The sequence below is a fragment of the Suillus discolor genome, assembly GCF_016758755.1.
Source record: "Suillus discolor strain FC423 chromosome Unknown F5147scaffold_7, whole genome shotgun sequence".
Lineage (NCBI taxonomy): Eukaryota > Fungi > Basidiomycota > Agaricomycetes > Boletales > Suillaceae > Suillus > Suillus discolor.
Window position 1 is genome coordinate 42,154 of NW_024541254.1, and position 25,429 is coordinate 67,582.

Consider the following 25,429-nt stretch of genomic DNA (forward strand, 5'->3'; position numbering starts at 1 on the left):
CAGATCGATGTTCAAAGGTAATGACTCTAGGAGATGATCGATGTGCTGATACACGCGCCAGGCTGTTGGTAGCGAGAAAGAGGAGAACGAAGCTGTCCTTACTCGGCTCATACATAGACTTTGTTCTATGCATGTGTTCATTCCTCACTCTTACATAAAACCTGAATTGTGATGCTGCCCAATCTTCTGCTCAACGATACGAAAGTTAAAAATTCTTGATCAAAACCCTAGTCCGCAAACTCATACACAACAAATGCATTTGGTAGGCGGGGAACTGTCGTAGGTGTTGGCACGTCAAAATACAGATCAACCAAAAGCACAAACGCGAAAAAAAACCCCGATTTGAATATATATATATATTGTGCTCTGTCTAAGCAAGGACCGAGCATCTCACTGGAATGAGAGATACAGCAGATGCTAAAGCCAAACTGCAAGACTGTCAGGAAAAAAACACATCAGCCAATGGCACAAACGCGAAAAAAAACTGATTTGAATATATATATATATTGTGCTCCGTTTGAGCAAGGACTGAGCATCTCACTGGAATGAGGGATGCGGCAGATGCTAAAGCCAAACAGCAAGACTGTCAGGTTGGTGCCAGTTCTAAACAAGACAGGAAAAGTCTTCTGACGGGAAGCATGGTGAAAATCAACTGGAAGACACATGGTTCTGGAATCGTTTGTGTAGAGAAAGATGAGTTACTCTTGGGAAAGACAACAAATGGTGACAACAACTATTTCTCCATCCCGCTTGCAGGCTGGATACAACAAATCTGGCATGGAAGAATGATTTGCCCCTTGGATACCGAAGAGCAAGGTGACGGGTTTGCGAGGAGATGATGGGGTATGTTTAGTATTTCATTTAGCGACTAATTAGTCTGGCTTCAAACGACCTGACGTCTTGGAGGAGTTACAGCATACGTGCAATGAAACATTTGTTGTCACAGTCATAGACACATTTGATCACATAGACGGTATCCCCATAACTTGACCGGATTGGAAGGAAGGATAGTATTGGCAGTAGACAGCATACTGAGCAGTATTGAAACTACTTGGTATTGTGAATCAAAATCATTCATGCCTCAAATAATGTTCCATCCCTGTAGCAGTACGTACGACAATATGATTGCATGAAAGAAAGCTATTGTAAATGGTATATAATATATGACAATGAGACTGGATCCAGTTAATCAGAATCGAAAGCGGCATCCTCCAGCGCCTTTCTCTGTTCTGCTAGTGCCGTAACGGACATCTGGGATACGACCTCTGGTGTCAGATCCTCGTGATGGTTTTTACCGAAAATCTTTCTAGAGAGTGGCATTAGATAATTGATAAAAACCAGAAAAGAGAGTCAATACCTGGTCCACCATTCCAGGAGATGGTTCACCCGCTGTTGTGTGATGGGGCCAGGGACGTTCTCGAAAAAGTCTACGACATTGCTCCAGAATACTTCATAGTCAAAGTCGCTGTCAACGGTGTGCCAGGATGAGATGTTGGATAGTGCGAAACGAACCTGTCACAGGCTGTCAGATACACATTGTATAGACGCGGATGTACATAATAGCATTTACTCACTTGGCAGACAACATACGCCAGGGAGCGAGGAGTGACTTTCCTCATGTTGATGATGGTGGCCACACAAGTTTTAACCTTGACCTGGTTTAATTGTTGCCGGGCACGCCTGTTATTTTCAAGTATGTCAGCTCTGTCGCCGTCTCTATCAGCTTCTCTTGCGGAGGATGGAGATGTAAATACAGCCTTGAAAGCCTAACACAATAACGATGAACATAGTCATCATGAAATAAGACCGGAGGCAACTGACCTGAACAAGAATCTTTGACTTGAAGAGGCCCTGCTCCAAGTTGTCAAGCTTGACTGTGTAATTCTCGTACAAGAATAACGGCCAAGAATTTTCTGACACGATATAATCCGACGTTCTGTCGCGGATGCCAGCCTTCACACTGTGCAACCATAAGGGTTATATAATGGTTGACAAAGGCCGACACTCACCGGTTATCATCCCAATCCCACTCAGAAGGACACAGTAACTTCCCGCAAACATCGTGGACGAAGCCACGGGCATGCTTGTCATCAGACTTGAGTAGAGAGGGTGGATGAAAGTCTTGATTGATCCAAGTAGCAACAAGGTCCTTGAGAGTGGAGGTGTCGTCACCGCGCGCAGCATCTGCTCCTCTCTTAAGCTATGACACCATCAGTATGTTGAAGAAGCAGTTGGAAATTAAGAGCTTAGACCTGTTTCAGCATGTCTTGAGAGTCATCCACGTCGAGTTGCGCAAGCCTTTCATGCAGCCATGGCAGGACCTGCACGAGTATGATATAACCACGCTGCAAGCGATCTTGTCTGATTTATACTATTAGACTTAGTATAGAACAAAAAGGTAATGACATACTCTGGGGTGGCGCCCTCCGAGCCCTCCTCGTACCTCCGATCATTTTCAGCAATCAGGTCCTCCACATTGGTGTAAAGGACGCCCATGTGGCGAATCGCCCTGCCCTGAGAAACGTAGAAGGTCGTCTTCCTGCAAGGTTCGATGAGCAAACAAGATGACCAGAGTGCAAGACAACAAACCTCTGCTTCCCTCTTCTTTCTTGCTTCATGTTTTCCAATTCGTCTTCCAACGCAGCAATGCGACACTTAGCCCTCGCCTCTGCGGAGGTAGGGACTACCCCAGAGATGTCTGGAAGCACGAGGGTGTATGACCTGTTATGATGGTCAGCCTCTGGCGTAGACATAGTAGAAGTGAGAGAATTAAGGTGAGGTGTAGCACAATAAGAAAAATAAAGAGCATGAGTGACAAATAGAGAGAATGGGGGAGATGGATGAAGAGAAGATGCAAGCGAGAAAACTCACCTGCACCATTAAATACCGCTAAATGCTAAGATATATAGGGCAATGCTGAATGAGGACGCGCAAACTGCAATGATTTCGATATTAGTAAGCAGTCTCGCACCTGGGAAAAAAAAATGGCACCATAATGTACTAGTACTAGTACTAGGTCGAGTCTCAGGCTGTAGATGAGTCTATAGATGCATGCTCGTCCTATGCTGAATAAATTGCGAAAGATCTCGTTGATGCCGCATAAGCTGCCTGAGATCAATCGTTGAGATGTTGGCGGTGCACGCGAAAAGAGAGAGCAGAAACCTACTACTAGTAGTACACATTAAGCATCAGAGACGAACAAGATATTTGATAAACGAAATACGTACTCTCGACAATGCTGACAATTCCACACAATTTGCTGCCCATGGACAAACTTGGAGATGAGCGGGTGGGCTCGAAATCACAATCAGTTACGAAGAGTACGTGCGCATTGGCTGACCACTGAAGTCATCAGCCTATGCCATTCTGCGAGACAGAGGAAAATGAATGCACTCACAAGCACGTTCTGAATCGCATATGAGTGTGCTAGTGAGGAGGACGACATACGTGACTGTGTGGCACATGCATCAGTTAAACTAACCCCGATACCAAAACAAATAGCCACGAACCACACAAGGAGGTGGAATCACAAATAAAGGCGAGGCAAGATACGAACCAGAATACCGGTCTGCTCCATCTGTGCTTTTATCTGGCTCCTTAATCTGTGTGACAAACTGGTGCGAAGGCGCGAGGAGAGCGCGGTCTGAGACTGCACCAAGGTAGGTAGTCCTTGTTCTTGTCGTCTCCGGAGCAATACTATACTCTGCGGGAGCTGTGGGTAGGGTGGCTTCTAAAAGAACATAACAGAATGCAATGCATGGAGATAGGTGTTAGCAGAAGAAAAAAATAGGCGGACACTATTATGCTACCTAGGGAGTCTTGGTTCCTTCTTGCCTTCACAAATGTATGTCATATGCTCCTCCAGAGATGCATCTTGCTCTGGATTGTGGTCTGTAAAGTTCCACCTTCCCAATAGGTTTCTTGAGGTGGTGGAAAGCATTCCAAGCAGCTTCGTTGTCAGCTTAATCGAAATTTAGTCTTTCAAGTCTTTGGGACTATGGTGAACACGAACTTTGTTTGATACCTTCGCCTGCACTGTGGAGCATATTAGACATGGGAGTCATGTGCTTGACTTGAGTAACATTGCAATCACCACACTCTTGCTCCAATTCTAGGTCCCATTCTTGTTCATGATTAGGCTCGATTTCTTCTTGGGGCGTAGGCTCATAATCAATCATGGCATCAACATCCACACCAACATGCTCTCGCATCAACTGCATTCGCAAGGTGTGTGCAAACCACCCGACCTTGAAGGGTTTTCTTGTCATCGTGCTGATGCACCACAGCTATCAGAATATTAGCAGACAAGACCGAGAAAGTCGTACCCGTCAATTAGGTCAGTGTCTCGGATGACTGCAGCAATTTCAGAATCTTGATCGCCACATTGAGAATGCTCATTGATGTTTGCACTGCCAAGAATTGCCAGACGATCATCCACAATACAAACCTGATGAGATCGGTGGGTCTGAGTATTCAGTTTTAAGGATTGAATCGGTATTTATACCTTGCCATGAATATATAACTATAGCGTGGTCAGGGGATTCGAAAGCACAGCAGCATAGGCACTTACTATCTCAGTAGTCAATACACCATTCCGCATTTTAGCCCAGTTTCTCAGTGAAAAAACAGAGATATATTCCTCAGGCTAATGATACAAGGATAAGCACAGTGGTTCCAATCGTAAAATCAACTACGTACCTCCATACCCTCTTTGCGAAGTTGAGTAAATATTGAATTGGGCCCACAGCAGATAGTGCGGTTCTGACACTCAACAATGATTCAAATCTGGTATGTTTGTTCAGTAATATTTCAGAAAATGTATTTCTTAACTAACTGTGCTAGCGTCGCTGTGACCAATGGAAAAGGGGAAGCCAGGGAGGAGGGGAATGACCATGCAACATTTCCACGGAGTGCCCTCACGATGTGCACGGATGATCCAATCGACCAACGCATCACCAATCCGGTTCTCAACCTTGAAATCATTCACGACGGTCCTGCGAGACAAATCAGCAAGCAGTGGTAGCAGAGGAGTGAGTACTCACGAGGTTATGAAGAATTGGTTCTCAATGTACACGAAGTGTTCCGACACTGCACACCGTTCCTGTTAGGTGTTGTTTGCTAAAGGTGCATGTGTGAAGGTTACACGTGATTTGACGCACGTCAATGCGTCAACATATCAGTAAAACAAAGTCATTGTGAAATCATGGACGCGGTTACAAGTATAGTAATGAGATTTTATGGGCTAAATGTTCGGACTCATACGACATGCAAAGAAATTGTATTGTAGCATGAGTGGCAGCTAGTAGCTTGCGATGAACGACGTAACAATGTGTGAGCAAAAATCCCCTTCAACAACACCCGGCTTCCTCCCTAAGCAACACTAAGCCTTCACACGCTTACTACAGTGTTTGCATGTACACCTCAACCCCGCAAGGTCATGAGCAAGGCTGTCTTGAGAAGAGATAGTGGCCGATACTTGCGAGTCCGAGGAGCTGCACTCCGACTCAGTAGGCACGTAGGACTCGTCGTCGTGCGAGCATTTGACGCCTCTGAAGACTTCATCATGCCAGAGATCATAACGCTGATGTGCAGTGAGATCGGCTGCTTTCATCACGTTCTTGGCACCACGACGCCACACAAGGGGCAGCCCGACTACTGCGTTTTCTAAGTCGGAGCAATCAACTTCATCGCTCAGCTGCAGCGAGAAGGAGACCAAGCAATCTCTGATTTTGCGTATGCCTCTCTCGAGCATGGCCGTCACAGTGTCCATGTTCAAGGTGGGGGCCAAAGTCTGCAAGATTGTTATATAGATCCAAAACACGACCATCGATGTGACTTACCCCGTGAGCCATGAATTGAGGATCATGATTACGAATGTTGATCCGATCTTGATGATCGCCTTTCACCCACACGAAGTACTCAACAGACTGGATGTGGCACCAGTCATGCTCACCAACCCTAATAGGTGTGTCGAAAGATTGTGGCATTGTGCATTGGCTAATGAATTGGTCCAGAGAGAGAGGTTGAGGGTCATCTTCCCCATTACGTAACTCCCTCGATGCAATTGAGTCGGGATTAGGATAGGCGTAATGTATGCCTTTGCGCACGAGTACTATGACTGCTAAGACCGCATCTGGGTGTGCTTCGATTTCATCTTCCACCCTGTTGAACACGTTAACCCTGTGCTGCAAGAATGCACATTCCCCGACAGCGGGAACTAGGACCACCGATGGTGCATCATCAACCGCGGTAATGGTGATGGTCATATCCGGGTTTACTATCTTACCACCGCCAATCTTCAACGGATAATTCATACTAATCGTCGGTTCAACTAGCTCAGGATCATACGGAAGTTGAGCTATGGCCAGTGTGAGGTGATGCTTGAGATAATTGAAAGAAGCTTCGTGTAGAAAACTAAGCATGTCGATGGACAATATGTGCTTGTCATAGTCGTAAGCAAGCCTGTATGAGTTTAGCAATCCTCGAAATAGACAGATTTGTTAACTCACCTCGGCTTTGTTAAAATTTGGCCCGCTTCTCCTACCTCGTGTTGTATTGACCTGAATTCTGCCGGTCTCACGCCATGAAATTCCTGTTAGTAAGCACATCAGTCGTATTCACTGACTCAGAAGACTTCCAAGTTACCTTGTGGCCTTTATCAGGAGTCAGTTCACCCACATAGTCCAATATCCTCTTCACATCTTCAACACAATAAGAATTCTATCCGATAAATGCTTTATTTCTCGGAACTTACTTGAGGTAAGAACTTTGGAATGCAGAGACCTCTTGGGAACATCGCCACACAACACATCTGTCGCTATGGTAGGGACGCTCTCTACTGGTTTGCTCTGCTCTATCTCCTCTGCACGCGAGGGTGTTTTAGCGGATGCTGCTTTTTCGGCTCTGTTTGGTAGAGGGAGAGTTGAGGCATGTAATTTCTTGTGTTTGGGCTTGTGATCTGATTCTGTGAGTGCTGGTGTTGTCAATGGACTTGTAGATATCAATCTGGCCTCATAGCACTTGTATGTTTTGGGCACCAAAGTGGTGTAGAAGGAACGGTGGTCCACTTGAGTTACTACTGTAGACATGGCTGTTGGATGTCAAGTGTTGTTGAGTGCTGAGCAATGCCTTTGTGTGAAACATAAGATCAAACGTGGAAGCTCCAAAGATAACTTGAGATTACAAATGATAATGATCAAATCGGGTAGTGGGAATAACAAATGCCATCATCCTGCTGTAGTACTGACTTACTAGCCTAGCTAGTCATCTCTCCCTCCTCAACCCCTTTCCAACGGAGTATATAGAGTATAATACCCCCGGCCATACACTCGATTATGTATAGCACCTGGTCTGTACCACATGTTTGCTACCCTTCTATTTCGCTTCTGACACTACTTAATTCGCTAGAGTATTGCAAGTTAGATTCATAATTATCAGTATTAACTCCACATCCTATAAGTACTATTACATGTTATCTGAGGTCTGAGCCTTTCAGATAGTGAAATCGTAGCATAGATCACCTCATGCTACGCGATGGTACCACCCACACAATAACCGCTTCTCAGCGGCAACTTTCATCTTGCCAACATCATGTCATATCGCCTTCAGCCACATTCCGATGTGAACAGCACCAATCATTCATTTCTGTAGGTCATGGGTAAGTCATGGTGTACATCCCTGACAGCCCGGCCTTAACCACATTCAACATCCGCCGGTTCCTCCTGTCGCCTTATCTTCTGCTGCATTTCCAAAATAAATACAATCCATGATCAGCACAGCTCACCACGATGTAGAAGCAAGGTTTTACTATCTCCAACAAAATATATCAGCCATTTATTATTAACACCAGGGCCAGTAGCCAGCAGTAGCCTTCCAGCTACACTACATAGCTAGTGAGGGAGAGGGATTTGGAGTTTAAGCTATAGAACCAGAACTCTACCTCAAAATCAAAAAAGGTCCATTCGCACTCGCAGGTTTCTTCTGATGACTCTCCAAATGTCCACGTCGTATCTGAGCAGCACGGAGATCTATCATAGTCACGACTTCCAGTTCGTGCAGTGTTCGATGGCTCTGGAGATTTGTACTTGTTCGGATGCTGCGCGTGAACAGTTGGCTTCAATTTAGGATAGCTGTCACAGTGCTGTGTTAGGTGAGATATGATAGGAATGATTGGACTAAGGTTTACCTCTTTTTCATATTTTTGGCCTAGCAGGCGTTTTTTGAGAATTTCCCGACGCGTGAAGGGGCAGGAGGAAAGGTGCTGTGGGAGGTTTGGGCATTTCACCTTGGGGGTCTTCTGGTATTGGGTGTTTGAAGGGCGAAGAGAGAGACACTGCATTTTGATAGCGTGCTAAGCTGAGTGAGACCGTGACGGTCACGGTAGATCAGGGGAATGGTCGCGCATCTTGAAAAGTCTCCTTCAGCATCTTGGTCTATGGGCTCATCCTTGGCTTTTGAGCTTGAAGCTCGAGAGCGGCCGTCTTCAAGGATTGACTCGACTTTGAGATGAAAGTGGAGTGTGTAGGTCATCGCTATGAGAGGCGCTGGTTTCTCACGGAGATTGAATTGAGTCAGTAAATTCGCATTGTCACAGTACCGCTCTGAGTCAGATCATGATTGATGCTAGTGGGCTTCAAGTTCATCATATACCATTCTTGCTGCACTTACATCATGTTCATTGCATTCACACCGTTTTTGCTACATTCTTCATGTTCTCGATTGACTGCTACTGTTCTCATGGTCTTTTGTATTGTCCTCGCTGTCATTTTTACTGTTTTACGGTATCGTCATAGGTTGTTATGTATGTTTCAATTGATATCTACTCAATCTATGCTAGTTTCTGTATCTACTAGTAAGTACGCTCAGGTTTGAGCCCCAGCCTGAGCCTGAGAGAGGTGTAGAATGAATGGACCTCCGAGTCGCTGGGGCTTTTTTTATATGATATATACTAGCCCCAGCGAGAACTAAAATAACGAACCTCAGCGAGCTGATTTGGCAGGTGCGCTGAGACTCGCTGGCGTGCTCTCTCGCTCTCGCGACCTTTCACTGGGGAGCACTCTGTACCTACATAATCATCATCGTGATTGTGCGGCGATTAAAAATTTGGTACCAGTGGTGTGGGAGATTTGATCAAGTCCTTGAGCCGGGCCCCTGGGATCATGATACCAATGGTTGAAGTCAGCAAGAAAACCAACCACCAGTAATTATTAATTACTACTTGCGGGGTACTACATCAGGCACTGTGCCGCATCCTCAATTTCTTAATGTTCGGGTGTATATCAACACGACTCTCAGGCTCAGACTATGGCAGCTGTTCGCAAGTTAAGTTAACTCAAACATCTTCAAGACAGGCTACCGTGACTAGTAGTGCACGAACTTCAAGTCAGGCATACAGTTTTGGGGACAGCTTCTGCTTGCGCAGGCATGAGCGTATCATCAACCCCTGTGAGTCAACTCAAAACCTAGCCTATGATGCTGTTACTAATCTGTACAGTTTTAGTTCTGAACCCTGCAAGAATCAATACGCGTGCAGCAGCGAGCTGCACTCAGGCTAATATGCCGTTTCAGGCTCCAGCCGAAGGCCTATTCGGTACATGGGTAAGCGTCCTTGAGTCTGGAGGCCCTGTAAAGCTTCAGATTTGTACCCCATTTAATTCAACCATGCTGCTCTAATATCCTGATAATATGTAATAGGCACCTTGAGGTGAGTTTAAATGCCCTTCCAGATCGAAGTTCTACCAACCCTCAAACTCATTGTCACGGTTCCCTCTGCAAAGCGGCTCGACCGTCCTGTAGCCGTTTGCAGTGTTTACATCAATAAAATTCATGCCCCCAAGTAAGTTATTTCTCATTTTGATGGCCAGTCCAGACACTGACAACTTCAACATCAACAGTACGCATGCAGGATGACCCCTTCATTCACTGGAAGGTGGACATCGAACATGCAGAAGCAGCTAACTTGGCTCCTCTGACAACTTCGACATCAACAGTATGCATGCATGCTGACCCCTTCATTCACTGCAAGGTGGACTTCGAACGTGCAGAAGTGGCCAAGGCTTCTCGGCAACAAAGGCAAAAATTCATCACCAGCGCCATGACTACCATGGGATCTACTATTAGTGCTGCCCCAGAGAACGCAGGTCAGATGTTGGAAGGCCTTGCCAACGTGTTCTACCACTACGTCCCCCCCACGGTCCCTATGACAAGTCAAGTCTCCCTTCCTCAGCCTTACGTCCAATTGTCCTCCTTCCAGGCACCCTGGCAAGCACCTCTCACCCTGATGCCCTTTCAACCACCACTTGCTCCGCCATTGCCATCACCATCACCCCAACCACTCCCACCTTCCATACTACCCATATTGCCCATCCTGTCCCCATCGCCCATCCTGCCCCCATATGAATCACCCCCATCGCCCATACTGTCCCCATCACCCTCATGGCCCATACTGCCTCCACCGCCCCCACTGTCCCCATCTTTTCCATATCAGATCATGTGGCAAGATCCAGAGACAACACCAGCATGCTCAGGGTCAGCCTCCATCTGGCAGTGGGCACGTGAGCCAGCCTTGGGTAGCGAATTCAACTTGGACGAGTTGGTAGCAAAGTTGAATCTTGTGTGGGACGTGCGGAATCAGACATTCTGGGAGCAATTCACTCAAGATGTAGTAGAGTGAAACCTGTCATCGTGTTGTTGTCGTTTACTGCTAGTAGTACCACTTAGGATGGTTGGATTGGAAGTTCAGTCAGTGTTCGGGAGCTTTAATTGCATACTGGCTGATCCGCAGCATGCATGTTCTTAAAGGGAAATGCCAGATATATTAGGGGGACACGTGATAAGCACTCGCAAATTCAGAGGGCAGCTGCACCATGGGAAGTGGAGGCTTACTACAAATGGTCGACTGTTTGTTTTGCAAAGCACGTGAGTTTCGGCATCACATGACATGTTGAGCGTTAAAGTAGATTCGGCGCTGCCATGGCCGATTGCAGGCACAACTAAACAATCTTAGCTTATCACCGGAGGCTACATAGTGGGATGTAGTACAACAAGGAGGATAAGGAGAATATAAGGAGATTGCCGTCGACGAGAATGCATAGCAACTCAGGATCCAGATACATGGCAAGAATGACACAATAATTATTGGCAACAATGAGCAGTGAGGGGACCAAAAAGGCAAAGAAATTTATTGTATGGATAGACGAAAAATTAGGGTATGTAAGGCCAATGGTATCTATAGTCAAAATGAGATGAGACATCGAGTGTGTCGAATTTGAAGATTGGCATGGCGGGGAATGAAGCAAGGATAATATGGAGGTGTAGCTATTGTTCCTGCATGCCCAAGACGCGAATGCACACAAAGGAGTGTCCAGTTCTGACGTGACGTGTACAACGGCCGGGGTGTTTGGCAGACCTGAGTGAAAGGGTTGCAGCATAATGCCAAGTTTAAAGTAAGTCGGAAAAAGGAAGATCCTTGTGACGCTTCCTGCTCTGTTCGTGGCGTTTGCAGTCGCTCTGATTGAAGAACGCCTGACGACAGCCAGGAACACTGCAGACAAATGGTCGGACACCAGAGTGAGATTGCATACGACCTATTGCATTTATCTCAGTGACACCGTAGGAGGTAGTTTGACATATAGAACTTACACTTTAAGCTAAACACAGCTGTGAAGGTTTGCCCACATTCATTGCACCTATGGGTAGCTTCGTGGCGCCGACGTTGTTGATTGGCATCGAGCATAGCTTGATTCGCAACGGGACAAGTCATGCTTGACTCTGAATGTGAGCGAACGTGCCTACTGCCGACAGCCGGGGGTTGAAGATAAAATGTGGAATCACTTTGGGAATGGTGGTGTCGGAGAGAAGCTGAGCTCCCCCGACACGAAAGACTTAAATGGGGGATCATAGGAGACACGCTACCCTCAGAAGAAGGGGTAGTAATTTTGGACCATGGAGACGAAGGCGACTCGTGACTGGGGCTGGGGGAGAGTGTGGTGTAGGATGAGGTGGGCGATGGGGTATATATGGGTATAAGGCGCATGTTGTCAGTTGTACTATGTAACATCGTTTGTGGTGGTGGGGAAGGTGGAATGACCTGGAAGGTATCAGGAGACGGCGAAAACATATCAGGGCCAGAGATGTATTGCATTGGGCAGAATATGTCTTGTGACTGCTGAGGTTCGTTGAAAAGTTGCAGGAAATCATCAGGGCTCATATCATCCGATGGCGAGAATTGAGGATCGTAAGATGCAGCTGGGAATCTGTTCAGCTTGAGCATAGACAACACGACATGCATCGACTTACATCCTTCTTAAAAAAGTGTAGAAGAAGACGTAAATGGCAGATCATTGTTGTACATAGTATATGGAAAGGAGTCAGTATCGGGCCTATGCGAGCTGATGTATGAGTTGAGAGTCAATGATAGAAAGTACGAAAACAAACGTACTGTGCGGGAGCACGTCTGATTTGGTCAGATCCAGAAGGTGACTCTATATGAATGTGAGGGAGCGATGTGACCTGCACACGACGAGAGGGACTGTTGTTGGTAAAAGACATTGTAGTGGTGAGCGGATAACAGACCATGGAACAAGATGACTCGCGATTAAATAGAGGTCCAGCCTCCTACATATGATCCTATTTAAGCCAGTGCCGAGGCGACTATACGGTATCACAAACCTCGGCAACTTCTTTTGGGGAGACGCCCAAAAACGCCTGTCTCCATAGTGTTGCCACGGCTCCGGCTTGTTGCCGGTTTTAGCCGTGGCTAGAGCCGTCAATAGCTGAGCTGAACACACGGTTATAGCTTACGTAATTTACAGCCCGGCCCGGTTGAAGTAGCTGCAGTTGCAGCTTGGATCCAGTTCAAAGCCAACTAAATTAATATATTTAAAACTAAAACTAAAAATACATTAAGATCAAGCGCTGAAGATGCTGTAGCTTCAGCCTTCGAGTTGATCGTCTGAATCACAACGAAAATATAAACATATATTTGAAGCCAATGGGCCCTCAAAAAAATGTACATGTTCTTCCTGGTGTTCAATCAAACACTAAAACAAATTAGATCTGCTGCAGCTTTGAGCGCGCACGAAAGATACAAGAGTGGGAGAGGGAATTTGAGCGCCACTGTGCATCAATGAGGAGGGAGGCAGATCAAAAGACAAGAGAGCAGGAGAGGGAAGAGCGCAGATGCGCATCAAGGAGGAGGGAAGCGGATCGAAAGATGAAGGAGCAGGAGAGGAAAGAGCACCGATGCGCATCGAGGAGGAGGGAAGCAGATCGAGCTGATGGGCCATCGAGCTCGAAGTTGAAATGGAAGCCGAAGTGGAGATGTTGGATCTTGAGGATTTGGGGTCGCAAGGTGTGGGAGGAGGCAAAATAGTGTTGAGTGATACAACTGGCTTCTGTTCAGGTGAAGTAGTAAGTAGGTATCCTGTAAGAGTAGATAAGAATGTTACCTTTGGAAAATTGGGTCCAATGTGTCTTGAGGGTAGCACTATAATTCAATTGTAAGCAGAAAATGAAAAAAAACACATACCTGACATTTTGTGATCGTGCGGACTGAGATGGGAGTGATCATAAGCAGAAAATGGAAAAAAAACACTCGCTTGGAGTACATACCTGACATTTTGTGATTGTCCGGACCGGGATGGGAGTGATCATAAGCAGAAAATGAAAAAAACACTCACTCGAAGTACATACCTGACATTTTGTGATCATCCAGACCGGGATGGGAGATGAGCGACTTTACACACGATGCAGGACTCAGAGTAGGGTAGAATAGGCTGAGGGGTGTGATGTGAGTATAGATGAGGATTCTGATAAAAGGATGATGCACGGATTAGTCATATCGTAGACGACTAGCCGCAGGCTGCCAGGATGTCAGGACCTGAGCTGTCTGCTTGGTCTGTTTTCTGTCGATGAATGCTTGCAAACCGCTATGATTCGATCGTAAGCAGAAAATGAAAAAAAAAAACATTCGCTCAAAGCACATACCTGACATTTTGTGATTGTCCGGACCGGGATGGGACATATAGCAACTTTACGCATGATGCGGGACTCGGAGTAGGGTAGAATAAGCTGAGGGTGTGATGTGAGTATAGACGAGGGTTTTGATAAAGTATGACGCACGAATTAGTTATATCGTGGACAACCAGCCGCAGGCTGCCAGGATGTCAGGACCTGAGCTGTCTGCTTGGTCTGTTTGCCGTCGATGAATGCTTGCAAACCGCTATAATTCGATCATAAGCAGAAAATGAAAAAAAAAAACATTCACTTGAAGCACATACCTGACATTTTGTGATTGTCCAGACCAGGATGGGACATATAGCGACTTTACGCATGATGTGGGACTCGGAGTAGGGTAGAATAAGCTGAGGGTGTGATGTGAGTATAGACAAGGGTTTTGATAAAGGATGACACACAGATTAGTTATATCATGGACAACCAGCCGCAGGCTGCCAGGATGTCAGGACATCATCCTCATCAGGCGCATCACTGGTGGTAGTCCCTGAGTTCCCAACACTTTTTGCATGCTTGGCATACTGTTGTGCCTCCTCAACAATGCTCGCGAAGACGTTGTCAAAAAGTGCTACAATGGGCCCCATGAGCTTGATGGTCATATACCCCCAGATAGGTTTGCTGAAAGCAAACTGCTCACCCTTTGTGATGACGGGTGTCCAGATATCACCGCCATTGGTCTTCATGCCTTTGCGTTTGCCACGGGATTCTTGAATGACTTCAAAAGTGATGTTCCCATCAACGATTAGCTGGAGAGTACGATAAACCTGAAAAGAATATTTTAGAAAAAACACAGCAGAAATTGAATTACTTACAGCAGTAACAGCGAGGGCAAATGCAGCCCATGCACTAATGCTCTTGGTGTTGAGGTCAGGGACTTCAACACGGCCAAAAGTGAAATTGAGGTGCGATGCAAATGTCTGAAGTATGAAGGGAGATCTCCACATGCCTGTCCAGTCCTTTGAACAGACAATTGAGATGATTTCATAGTAATAATTATGGGTACTTGTGTAGAAGGGGGGGCACAAGGAGGGGGGGAGGATAAGGACTCGGTCCTTGCCATTATTGGTGGGCGTTTTTTTGGTCGTGATGGAGGTGGCGATAATGAACTACTATCACTAACCTCCAATACATCCTGAGTGGGGAGTGAGTGTGATGTGAATGCGCAAAAGATAAAAGAAATGTAAGGTGGCTATACGAGTTCGGAAGGGAATTGATCGAGGATGAAGTAGATAGACAATTATGAAGATGAGTATGCGACTGACAGCGACAGACTTTGAGACGAGCTAGACGGAGCGACTGTTATTAGAGACGTTCTGAGGACACTTGGAGTGGGGAATCATGGTGTTAGATTCTACTACTGAAAATGAGAGTACATGTGCCGTATATATACGTTTGAACGAGTTGACTAGTCCTGAAGGAGCGTGAAGACCGTATGGTAGAGTGAAGGAAAGACTGGAAAGACTGGAAAGGAATGGCAAGAAAAAGGGTCCAGTTGGTAAGTGTACTGTAAAGCGATGAAAGAGAAAGGAAAAGGTCAGGGATGTGTCCTCGCTGCTCGGACGCAAAGCGTGAAGCTTCTTCGCATCAATGAGTCATGTGGAACGTCGGATGGATCCGAGCATCTATCTAAAGTTGTGGTCGGTGTGTAGAGGACATAGGGTCCTTACAGAAATACCATAGAAGATGTGTGCCTGGCACCAGGCTTTTTAGTAGCCTTGAAGGCAGCCTGACGCTCGAGTGAATCGTCCTCATCCAAAAATGCTGTGGTAGGTTCTTCAAGATTGCCTTGGACATTGTTTGTGGGGTGTGGGCTGTGAGTGGGATCAGCACCGGCGCTAGTCACTTTTGAGATCTTTGAGATGGCAGTTGAGGTGGTAATCGAGGACACCTGTCTGTGTGATGTGGTTCGAAGGCTTTCAAGTTGAGGCCGGAGCAACTTGCTTGTTGCAAGTTTCTCAGCCCAGTCCTTTGTTTTCCCCATCCCCACATAGTCATCCTTGGCTGTGCAGACGTCCGCACTGAATTGATTGAGGCGATCAAGATGAAAAAGTGTCGTTTCAGTGAGTAACAACATGGTAGTAGATGGGAACAATTAGAATCACTTACATGAATCCTTTCTTGCCTTTCTGGTCACCATGTGCCTTTGTGCGATCAGCATCTGATACGACATCATTCTGATGGCTCATGCCATCATGTTTGATGCCCATATTATTAACACTTCGCTCAGCATGGACAGCCTCACGATATGCTGTCTTCTGTAAACGCTTGTTCCTCGGCTGCACCTCTGCATTCTCCTCCTCACTGGATACAACATGGTCAGCCCGAGTGTGCATGGTGAGTCCCCTGGAAACTTACCTTAGATGAAAGTCCTCATCGCCATCATTATCATCTGCAGCTATATTCCTCATTTCAACTTCCTCCATCTCAGCCGCACCTTCCGCAATCCCGTCATCATACTCAATGTTTGGCTCGCTCACCTTTGACTTTGAAATAGGATGCGCCCGAGGCCTAGGCTTTGGTGCATGCATGAGGATCTTCAAGTCCTTCAACGTCTTCTTGTCTTCAATAGAGGCAATCTTCTCAGTGGTGTGCTGAGCGGCAGCTTCCTTCTCCTGCCATTCATGCTCAACTTGCTCGTTGTCTTCCTGGATTTGATGAGCAGTGCGTCTTTTCCTTTTGTTTTGGAGGAGAATCTCACCAGGATGCTGGTTTGCATTTTTAGGACAAGTGTTTGGGCGCATCATTGTTTGAAAGGTTGGGCTTGCAGAGGAGAAAATTTATGGTGTAAGGCAGAGCGGTTGCGATGGTCTTTGAAACTTTAAGATATGTGTCACACACTCTGTTTTGTATGTATTACATTACATTCTACCTAGCGTGTTTGCTAATGGTTCAGGCTTTTCAGTTGGTTTTCTGGGATTCTTCCCATCCATCATGCTGGACAAGATCCCTCATGTGCAACTCAAACGACAGGCATTTAGTGCCCGACACATTCAATGTTCCTACCCAGGCTGCAAATGCTGGTTGAAAAATGCCTCTGGGCTGAAGTGTCATCAAAGCTCGGCCCATAGCCACTTGTTTACCCATCCTGGTTTGCAATGCACGCAACGTGCTTCTGTTGAAGAAATCGAAGACGAAGAAGCTCCGAGACGCACTAACAATGAGCTCTGGGAGTTAAAGCATGGACTCATTCAGGATTATCACGAGACGCTGACTGGTAAGTCGATGGTCATGCTGCAGTACCAGCTTGTATCTGATGAAAACCTATACCCACAGGTCGTATTTGTGATGAGAATGGCAACTTTCTCAATCCTGGTACTCCTCCTCCACCATACATGGCAAAAAGTCCTGACAACTGGACTCCGTATCGCAACCGACTAGAGTTTGAGTGTGCAGATTTTATATACACTGAAAACCAGATGTCTGCTGGGGATATCAACAAGATTCTCTACTTGTGGGGAATCACTTCCGCTGTTCATCATGACAATCTGCCATTTTCTGACTACAGGGACTTATACAATACTATCAACGCAACACCGCTAGGTGATGTTGCATGGGAAAACTTCTCCCTGAAGTACAACAGCAATAAACCCACTGGAGAGTGTCTGCTCTGGATGGAACAGTCATACGAGGTTTGGTTCCGGGACCCTCATACTGTTGCCAAGAACATGCTTGCAAATCCGGATTTCAAAGGTGGAATAGATTATACACCCTACTGTGAATTTCAGGAGAAGGATGAGCAATGCCGCTATAAGGACTTCATGTCAGGAGACTGGGCCTGGCAGCAAGCAGTATGTATTTTGTGTCTGGTAGTACTACATTCTTATGTTGATGTCATGTACAGGACGAAATTTCACAGGACCCACAAACACATGGTGCAGCTTTCGTTCCCATCATCATAGGCAGCAACAAGACAACAGTGTCCATCGCTACCGGTCAAAATGACTACTATCCTTTGTATCTTTTGATTGGAAACGTCCACAATAATATTCAGCAGGCGCATCGCAACACATTGGCTCTGGTTGGATTCTTGGCAATCCCTAAGAGTATGTACCAGTTTCTCTCCCAATCTACTTTGATGTTTACACTATTGTATACAGCAGAAAAAAAGAATTCAGATGACATAAAATACCGCAAGTTCAAGAAGCAGTTGTTTCACTCCTCATTGTCGAAGATCTTTGCCAATCTCAAACCTGGAATGACGACTCCAGAAGTCACACAATGTGGTGATGGACACTACCAGCGCATTATATATGGACTCAGACCCTACATTGCAGACTACGAAGAGCAGGTGGTATTGGTGTGCATGGTCAAAGATTGGTGTGGAAGGTAAGTGGCTACCAGAGATCCTCAGGACACCACCTATTCACGTCCGCATTCATTTTATGCTGAGTCTCATTTACATTTGCAGATGCCTTGCATTTCCCTCAAATCTTGATGAAGGAAGCATTTCTTGGTCATGTGAACACACTGATGCGCTTGTGGATTCTGTCGATTTTGGTATACTTTGGGATGAGTATGGTATTATTGGCGAGCTAGTGGTATGTTCCCCCCACATCATTTGTGCGTGGTTGTGATCGCATTAACTGTCGCACTTCGTAGCCCTTCACCAATGACTTTCCTCGTGCTGACATTCATGAGTTGCTCGCCCCCAACATACTGCACCAGCTCATCAAAGGAACATTCAAGGATCACCTTGTTGAATGGGTGGGTCAATACCTCGAACTCACGCATGGAAAAACACGTGCCAAGGCAATTTTAGATGATATTGACCGAAGGTACTTTCAATCTGCCACTGTCTATCATGATGACTGACAATACACTAGAATTGCTGCCGCACCACCCTTCCCTGGCCTATGACACTTTCCACAAGGGCGTGGATTCTCACAATGGACGGGCGATGACTCCAAGGCACTGATGAAGATATGTTTTTGTGCTTTAATTATCTTGCATTTGTTAAATTTACACAACTGTTTATCTAGGTCTATCTACTAGCAATTGAAGGCCATGTACCAGACGATATGGTTCGGGCATTTCGAGCCTTGCTAGAGTTCTGCTACATCGTGCGCGTGGATGTGGTTACGGACGACACTCTTGCAGAGCTGAATGATGCCCTTAGGCGTTTTCATACTTACCGTACCATTTTCCAGACTACCGGTGTCCGTTTCGACATTTCCCTACCCCAACAACACTCTCTCATCCGAATGTTTGGTGCTCCAAATGGCCTCTGCTTGTCGATCACGGAATCAAAACATATCAAGGCAGTAAAGCAACCATGGCGATGTTCAAGCAAGTACAATGCACTCAGCCAGATGCTCCTTGCCAATCAGTGCCTGGACAAAATCACAGCAGCAAGAGTTGACTTTACGATGCGTGGCATGCTCAAAGGGTCTTGCACCTTCAGCTACTACAATCCATTTTGTACATGGTCTGTATGATTTTAATTGAATTTTACTCATTGAATTTCCAGTTGAGAATCCCTCATATATTGGCAATGATGATGGAGACCTGGAGGTCCAACAGAGCCAAGCACGTGCAGGGAATAATCTTTTTGCTATTGAGAGTGACGACTTCGACGATGTTGAGGATCAGGGCATCGTGGATGACATGGATGTCATTGCTGATGTGCAGTTAGCACGGACTCTTTGTGTGTATTCAACCTTTTGGTGATCTTCTTTCTTAACACAACATTCAGAATGAAAACGCGCCCGCACCGTTGCTGATCTCGCAGGTGAACTTGGCATCCCATCATTCCCAACCCTCATTTGTCTCTTCTTGTACGACCAAATACATGCAGACAACCACCATTCTTCTGCCGACGTTCCACTTTGTGACTGTCCATCCTACATGGGACCAATCAAGATTTTCCATTCAGCCGCTGCAACTTTTGTTGCACCCAGTGATCCAAGTGGAATCACTGGCATGCGCCATCAGCACATCCATGCTGTGCCTTCGTGGCGCAACGGACCAGCCCGCTTTGACTGTGCCTTTGTCAACATGGATGATAGGCATGATGGAATGTTAAGCATGATTGTTGTTCAAATATTCTGCTTTTTTTCTTTCACTTTCACTAACGGTTGCACATATCCATGTGCCCTCATTCACTGGTTCTATCGCATCACTGAGGAACGAGACGAGCTCACAGGAATGTGGATGGTGGCACTGTCTTTCAACGAAGATGGCTCTCGTGATCTGTCAATCATCCATATTGACAGTATCATTCGTAGTGCTCACTTACTCCCAATATTCGGTATGCAGTTCGTACCACGCGGTCTTCAATTCTACGATTCTCTGGATGTCTATCGAGGATTCTATGTAAATCGGTTCATAGATCACCATGCTTTCATGCTGGCATCTTAATACACTCATTTTTCTTGCAACACTTAAGTTTAAAAATTATCTTAAAAATGCTTTTCAGCTCTGAGTGTCTTTGTCAGCTTGATGTTAAGATATTCAAGTCACCCTCCAAGTCAAATCGAGACCTTGGACATCTTGACATACTTGGGCGCCAAACCAAGTGGAGTAAGTTCTAAATAAGTTAATTTAAGCAACGTGGTGTTTTACTGATGTACTAGATTGAATCTAGTGGTATTCAGAGTCCTACTGCTCGGCTTTCCACCATTTAAAGCCCCGATGGCTCCGATCAAATATCTCATTCAATCTTTATATCATGGCTCATTCAACGTTTTAGACCCATACATAATATTAGAGTTAGAATGTCACCACCGTCAACAACGCCGTTATCGTCACCCTACCACATCGGGGGTTCTCTTTGTGACATCACAGGCAACATGCCTGAACTCGCCGGTCCAATTTTCCAGGTCGAAACTGCTGGGCGCAAGCGAGAGATGCAGACATATATGGTTGGATCTTCCCATTGCACTTAGTAGCAGGCACTGACTTTCTTGTTATAAGATGGTGCTCGATGGAATCGAGACAGAAGCTGATGAGCAGGACGCACTGTTTACGAAATTATGCATCGAAACAGTGCATTCGAGCTATCTTGCGGTGCAGAATCATGTGCGCCAGTACACCCAATTCTTGACACTGCTAAAGTGTGAGGAGGATGCATGGGCACAGAGAGCTAGCAGGGCATGTTGTCTAATGCCGGATTACAAGCCTGGCAGTCACTCATTCTAGGGATTTTTTAATTTTTCTGTAGCAAACTCATTGAAGTTCCTACTAGTTTTAGGATATTTTATCTTAGCAGGTGATCGCATCACTTGTCTTGTTCTTTATGTTTCCATATACCGTACTATTCCGCTTATCTACATTCCGCTATCAACTTTGTACTAGGATCTGAACCCGACAATGTATCCCTTACTTGCTCATTATGCTTGGCAAATGAACGACTTGTCAGTTAAAACTGTATATGGTAATGTCTGAAAGAGGACAAAACTGTCGCACGCAACTATATTATTGCCGCCAGAGCTTGAAGTCAAGTCGTCAGATGCGTCTTTCTCAACTGCCTTGGCCCGGCATTCTGTTGCTTATCTTCGTCGTCTCAATGGTGCTCTGCGGTGCACCACGTTGCTCTTGGGAGAGGGGTACGGATTTTCGTGGACTTAGCAGACACCGCTCGGTCTGCAAGCACTACCAGAAGGCAAGCACATTAGCTACGGAGAGAAGGCGAGACCGGGCAAGAGGGTCCATTCAAACCTTGCAAAAGTCCTCGCAGCTCACAACTACTAGCGGTACAGTTCCTAGCGTAAGTCTCTAACTTCATACTGTACATGATTTACCCTACTAAACCCTCATATGACTCTCCTACTACCTCCCATCACAGCTTGGGCCGATCCAATTTACCAAGGATTGTTGCTTGAAACCCATAGCTCAGTGCGAATCTGGGGTATCTTCCAGTAGTAGCTTCGAGTCCAAGTCGTCACCTGGGCCTGCTATCGTCGCAGGCAGCACTGCTCACGCTACTAGTACTTCAACCTTTACATTTCAAGACCCCCAAGTTTTTGATGTTGCAATGGAGGATGCTGGTGAACGGGCCCATGACATCTGAGGTGTGAACCTTCCCATCGTCTTGTACACAGCACTCAAATCGCAAGCCAATTTAGTTCTACATTCCTCGCGACAGAATCTCGGGCCGATCCCAAGAAATTTTGAAGATGTTCTACCTGCTGACGAAGACATTAACATTTCGGATGCTTCTTGGAATCATACCGCGACCGAAACTCAGAATCTGCCTCAGTGCAGAATCCAAAGAGTCCTTTTGACTCTGCGGGATTCTCTTCAGACTGCGCTCAATGCTTTTGGACTTTATCGACAATATCCTAGGCGACCTTCCTTTGAGCCTGATAAATATATCCCGTCTTCGCTACTCGCTAAGTCCTGTCCAATGGCTACTGACGGACATTACGCCCAAAGGCCTGATACATCTCCCAAGCCACCTCATCCCTTCCCCAATATGACCACCTACCGCCTCATGACTTGGATGAACTCTGGAAGTCATTATAAATCGGAGGCTGAGGTGTCGCGCTTAGTTAAAGATGTGATTCAAGCGGAGGACTTTAATCCAAGGGACCTCGATGGATTTTCTGTGAGGAAGAGCTTGCGTGCATTAGACCACGATGATGACGGAGAAAAGAGGACTTGTGCTTTCCCAGATGACTGGTTAGAAGCTGATATCACTCTGGACATACCTACTAAGTCAAGAGATGACCCTTCCAAGTCGTTCACCGTTCCGGGGTTTCATTATCAACCGCTCCTAGGAGTCATCCGCTCCGTATTCACCGACATCCAAGCTAACGCGTTCCACCTACTTCCTTTCAAGCGACTGTGGAAGGACCCTCTTGATGACAGCCACCAATGGGTATTTGATGAGCTGTATACATCTGACTCATGGCTACAGGCTCAGGATGACCTACAGCGGCAGCCGAGAGAACCTAATTGCACACTAGAGTGTGTCATTGCCGGACTTATGTTCTTCTCCGATGCGACTCATCTTGCAACCTTTGGAACGGCGAAGGCTTGGCCCCTTTACCTATACTTTGGAAATCTAACCAAGTATGCACGCTCAGCACCTAAATCTGGTGCATGTCATCTTATCGTGTTTCTACCTTCGATACGTTAACGGTCTCTAGCTTCATACACATCTCATGTTAGATTTTCAGCTTCCGGATAGTGTCAAGGATGTCCTCAGCAGCTTACCTCGGATATCGAAAACCGGGATAGCTGCCCTCCACACACATTGTCGGCAGGACTTATTTCATGCCTGTTGGAAACACTTACTGGACGCAGACTTTCTTGAAGCATACCGTCATGGAATTGTGTTACAGTGTCCGGATAGTATACTGAGATGGGTATTTCCACGCATATTTACTTACTCCGCAGATTACCCAGAAAAGTGCGCACTTTTTACTTTGTCTTCCTCGTTGAAATGAAACTCGACTTCCTAGGGTTTTGATAGCAACAATAAAGGACATGGGATCTTGCCCATGTCCACGCTGCCTCACGCCGAAAGCCTCCTTCTATCTCCTGGGCCTGTTGAAAGATATGCGAAGTCGTATAGGTAACCTCCAAACTTACTGTCTGGACAGGGTGACAAGTGCCCAGGGGTTCATCTATGGGTTGGGAAATACCGTCGATGGTTCAAAGGTGCAGGCAACTCTGGGAGAAGGTTCATGGGTGCCAACGGTGGTGAGTACCTTTGAATTCATTGGTCTTAGATTACTACCTGACTTTTTACCAGAACACTTTTGCAGAAAAACTGGGACATTTAGGATTCGATACCTTTCGCATGCTGGTGGTCGATTTCATGCACGAATGTGAGCTGGGCACTTGGAAGGCCCTGTTTACCCACCTCATCCGTCTACTCTATGCATGTCCGGGTGGCGAACACCTTGTCGCAACTCTTGACAACAGGTTCGTCCCTCACCTTTATTCACCTTATTGATTTAATAAGTGATGGCACTGAAACCAGATTTCGCCATGTTCCATCATATGGTAATGGAATCATACAGAAATTTTCAAACAACACTTCAGAAATAAAAAGACTCGCAGCGAGAGATTTTGAGGATATCTTACAAGTATGTCGCATTGATCGAGTTGAGTTGTGGATGTGCGCTGTTGACATCTATCTCAGTGTGTCATGCCAGTCTTCGAGGGGCTTTTCCCAGAAAGCCATGATGAGCTGGTACAATCTCTTTTGTACAGGTTTGCCCTATGGCATGCCCTGGCCAAACTAAGAATCCATTCCGACACTACGTTGTCATTTTTAGATGAGACCTTCAAGCGGCTCTCCCGTCAACTACGCAAGTTCCGAGACTTTACCTGCGCTGCTTTCACTACCTTGGAGTTACCAAAAGAAAAGGCCGCTCGAGATCGCAAGGCCGCCCATGAACGCTCATGTGTCAACAACCCAGACACTACGAGTAACAGCCGAAAGACTAAGAAATTCAATTTGAGTACGTACAAATTTCACGCCATGGGTGATTATCTCTAGTCAATATGGCTCTTTGGGACCACAGACTCCTTTACATCACAAATTGTAGGTGAACGTCTGCTGTACTATTGCCTTCCCATCTTAATTTGATTTTGGGCAGGGAGAATTGGCGCACAGAGCATTGAAGGCCTTCTATCCACTAACAAATAAAATAGATACCCCAGCACAGCTTGCTAAGCACGAGCATTGTCGTCGTATCCTTTGGCGAGTCGCAGAGTCAGACCACAGTCTATACACTAGCAATCAGGTGCCGGTCGACTTGCCTGTAGGGTTCAAAGATCACCACTACATACCGAAGAACTACAATAACCCATTGCATATCTTCACTTTTCTTCGAGATCATGGTGATGATCCGGCTGTAGCAGTAGGTCCTGGCTCCTCTTATTGTTCATATCGTTCATGCTAAGGCCCAGGCGTTCATACCGAGGCTTAAGGATCATATACTATATCGTCTGCGCAAGTTAGACATCACCCATTGCGACCACGTGTTCACAGATGAGGAGTGCAATTCTGTCATAATATCAGACAGTAGACTATACTCAGTCCAGACCATGCAGGTATTTGATTCACCCCTTGAGTCTTGCTAGCCTACTCAGGCTAGTGTTCGCCCTCATAGGTCCATTACACAACCTATGACCTTCGACGAGAGTACGACACCGTCAATCCTCGGACCCACTCTGATATTATGGTATTATCCAGCGAAACCAGGCCACAACATCCATATTTGTATGCCCGAGTTCTCGGCATCTATCATGTAGATGCATGGCTGAATGTCGAAGCTACAATGAAACGACACCAAATCAAGGTTCTTTATGTTAGATGGATGGCACCCTTGGCAGACCACCGGTCAGGCATGAGTTGCGCTAAACTGCCAAAGGTTGCTTTCATTGACGAGTCTGACCACGATGCCTTTGGCTTTCTTGATCCAGGTCAGGTAATCCGAAGTGCGCACCTCATTCCAGCTTT

At 46.1% G+C, this 25,429-nt stretch overlaps 7 protein-coding genes across 7 annotated transcripts; 3 read left to right on the forward strand and 4 right to left on the reverse strand.

Annotated features, from left to right (window-relative positions):
• Positions 1 to 1,350: 1,350 nt before the first annotated feature.
• Positions 1,351 to 2,155, reverse strand: F5147DRAFT_568475 (uncharacterized protein; the record flags this gene model as incomplete). Its single annotated transcript, XM_041430904.1, has 4 exons — positions 1,351 to 1,512; positions 1,575 to 1,766; positions 1,822 to 1,960; positions 2,010 to 2,155. Coding segments are annotated over 4 exons (639 nt in total), but the record flags the coding sequence as incomplete, so codon positions are not given.
• A 7,108-nt stretch (positions 2,156 to 9,263) lies between these two features.
• Positions 9,264 to 11,027, forward strand: F5147DRAFT_649203 (uncharacterized protein; the record flags this gene model as incomplete). Its single annotated transcript, XM_041433325.1, has 8 exons — positions 9,264 to 9,444; positions 9,494 to 9,597; positions 9,726 to 9,835; positions 9,864 to 9,892; positions 9,990 to 10,663; positions 10,720 to 10,740; positions 10,801 to 10,917; positions 10,986 to 11,027. The coding sequence occupies 8 exons, from the start codon at positions 9,264 to 9,266 to the stop codon at positions 11,025 to 11,027; spliced, it is 1,278 nt and encodes a 425-aa protein (XP_041297107.1).
• Positions 11,028 to 11,439: 412 nt separating this feature from the next.
• F5147DRAFT_817358 (uncharacterized protein) lies at positions 11,440 to 12,271 on the reverse strand (the record flags this gene model as incomplete). Its single annotated transcript, XM_041443592.1, has 2 exons — positions 11,440 to 11,585; positions 11,641 to 12,271. The coding sequence occupies 2 exons, from the start codon at positions 12,269 to 12,271 to the stop codon at positions 11,440 to 11,442; spliced, it is 777 nt and encodes a 258-aa protein (XP_041297108.1).
• A 33-nt stretch (positions 12,272 to 12,304) lies between these two features.
• On the reverse strand, positions 12,305 to 13,653 carry F5147DRAFT_769149 (uncharacterized protein; the record flags this gene model as incomplete). Its single annotated transcript, XM_041441023.1, has 10 exons — positions 12,305 to 12,389; positions 12,440 to 12,615; positions 12,670 to 12,734; positions 12,802 to 12,865; positions 12,902 to 12,952; positions 13,014 to 13,040; positions 13,089 to 13,394; positions 13,449 to 13,473; positions 13,529 to 13,551; positions 13,612 to 13,653. The coding sequence occupies 10 exons, from the start codon at positions 13,651 to 13,653 to the stop codon at positions 12,305 to 12,307; spliced, it is 864 nt and encodes a 287-aa protein (XP_041297109.1).
• A 773-nt stretch (positions 13,654 to 14,426) lies between these two features.
• On the reverse strand, positions 14,427 to 16,754 carry F5147DRAFT_769150 (uncharacterized protein; the record flags this gene model as incomplete). Its single annotated transcript, XM_041441024.1, has 5 exons — positions 14,427 to 14,777; positions 14,826 to 14,969; positions 15,689 to 16,031; positions 16,120 to 16,314; positions 16,369 to 16,754. 5 exons carry the CDS (start codon positions 16,752 to 16,754, stop codon positions 14,427 to 14,429), a joined length of 1,419 nt encoding a protein of 472 aa, XP_041297110.1.
• Positions 16,755 to 16,944: 190 nt separating this feature from the next.
• F5147DRAFT_743328 (uncharacterized protein) lies at positions 16,945 to 20,370 on the forward strand (the record flags this gene model as incomplete). Its single annotated transcript, XM_041439598.1, has 10 exons — positions 16,945 to 17,227; positions 17,287 to 17,801; positions 17,855 to 18,056; positions 18,111 to 18,339; positions 18,422 to 18,551; positions 18,613 to 18,788; positions 18,934 to 18,937; positions 18,993 to 19,431; positions 19,481 to 19,657; positions 19,808 to 20,370. 10 exons carry the CDS (start codon positions 16,945 to 16,947, stop codon positions 20,368 to 20,370), a joined length of 2,718 nt encoding a protein of 905 aa, XP_041297111.1.
• Positions 20,371 to 20,726: 356 nt separating this feature from the next.
• Positions 20,727 to 21,150, forward strand: F5147DRAFT_769153 (uncharacterized protein; the record flags this gene model as incomplete). Its single annotated transcript, XM_041441025.1, has 2 exons — positions 20,727 to 20,873; positions 20,926 to 21,150. 2 exons carry the CDS (start codon positions 20,727 to 20,729, stop codon positions 21,148 to 21,150), a joined length of 372 nt encoding a protein of 123 aa, XP_041297112.1.
• Between the last annotated feature and the right edge of the window lie 4,279 nt (positions 21,151 to 25,429).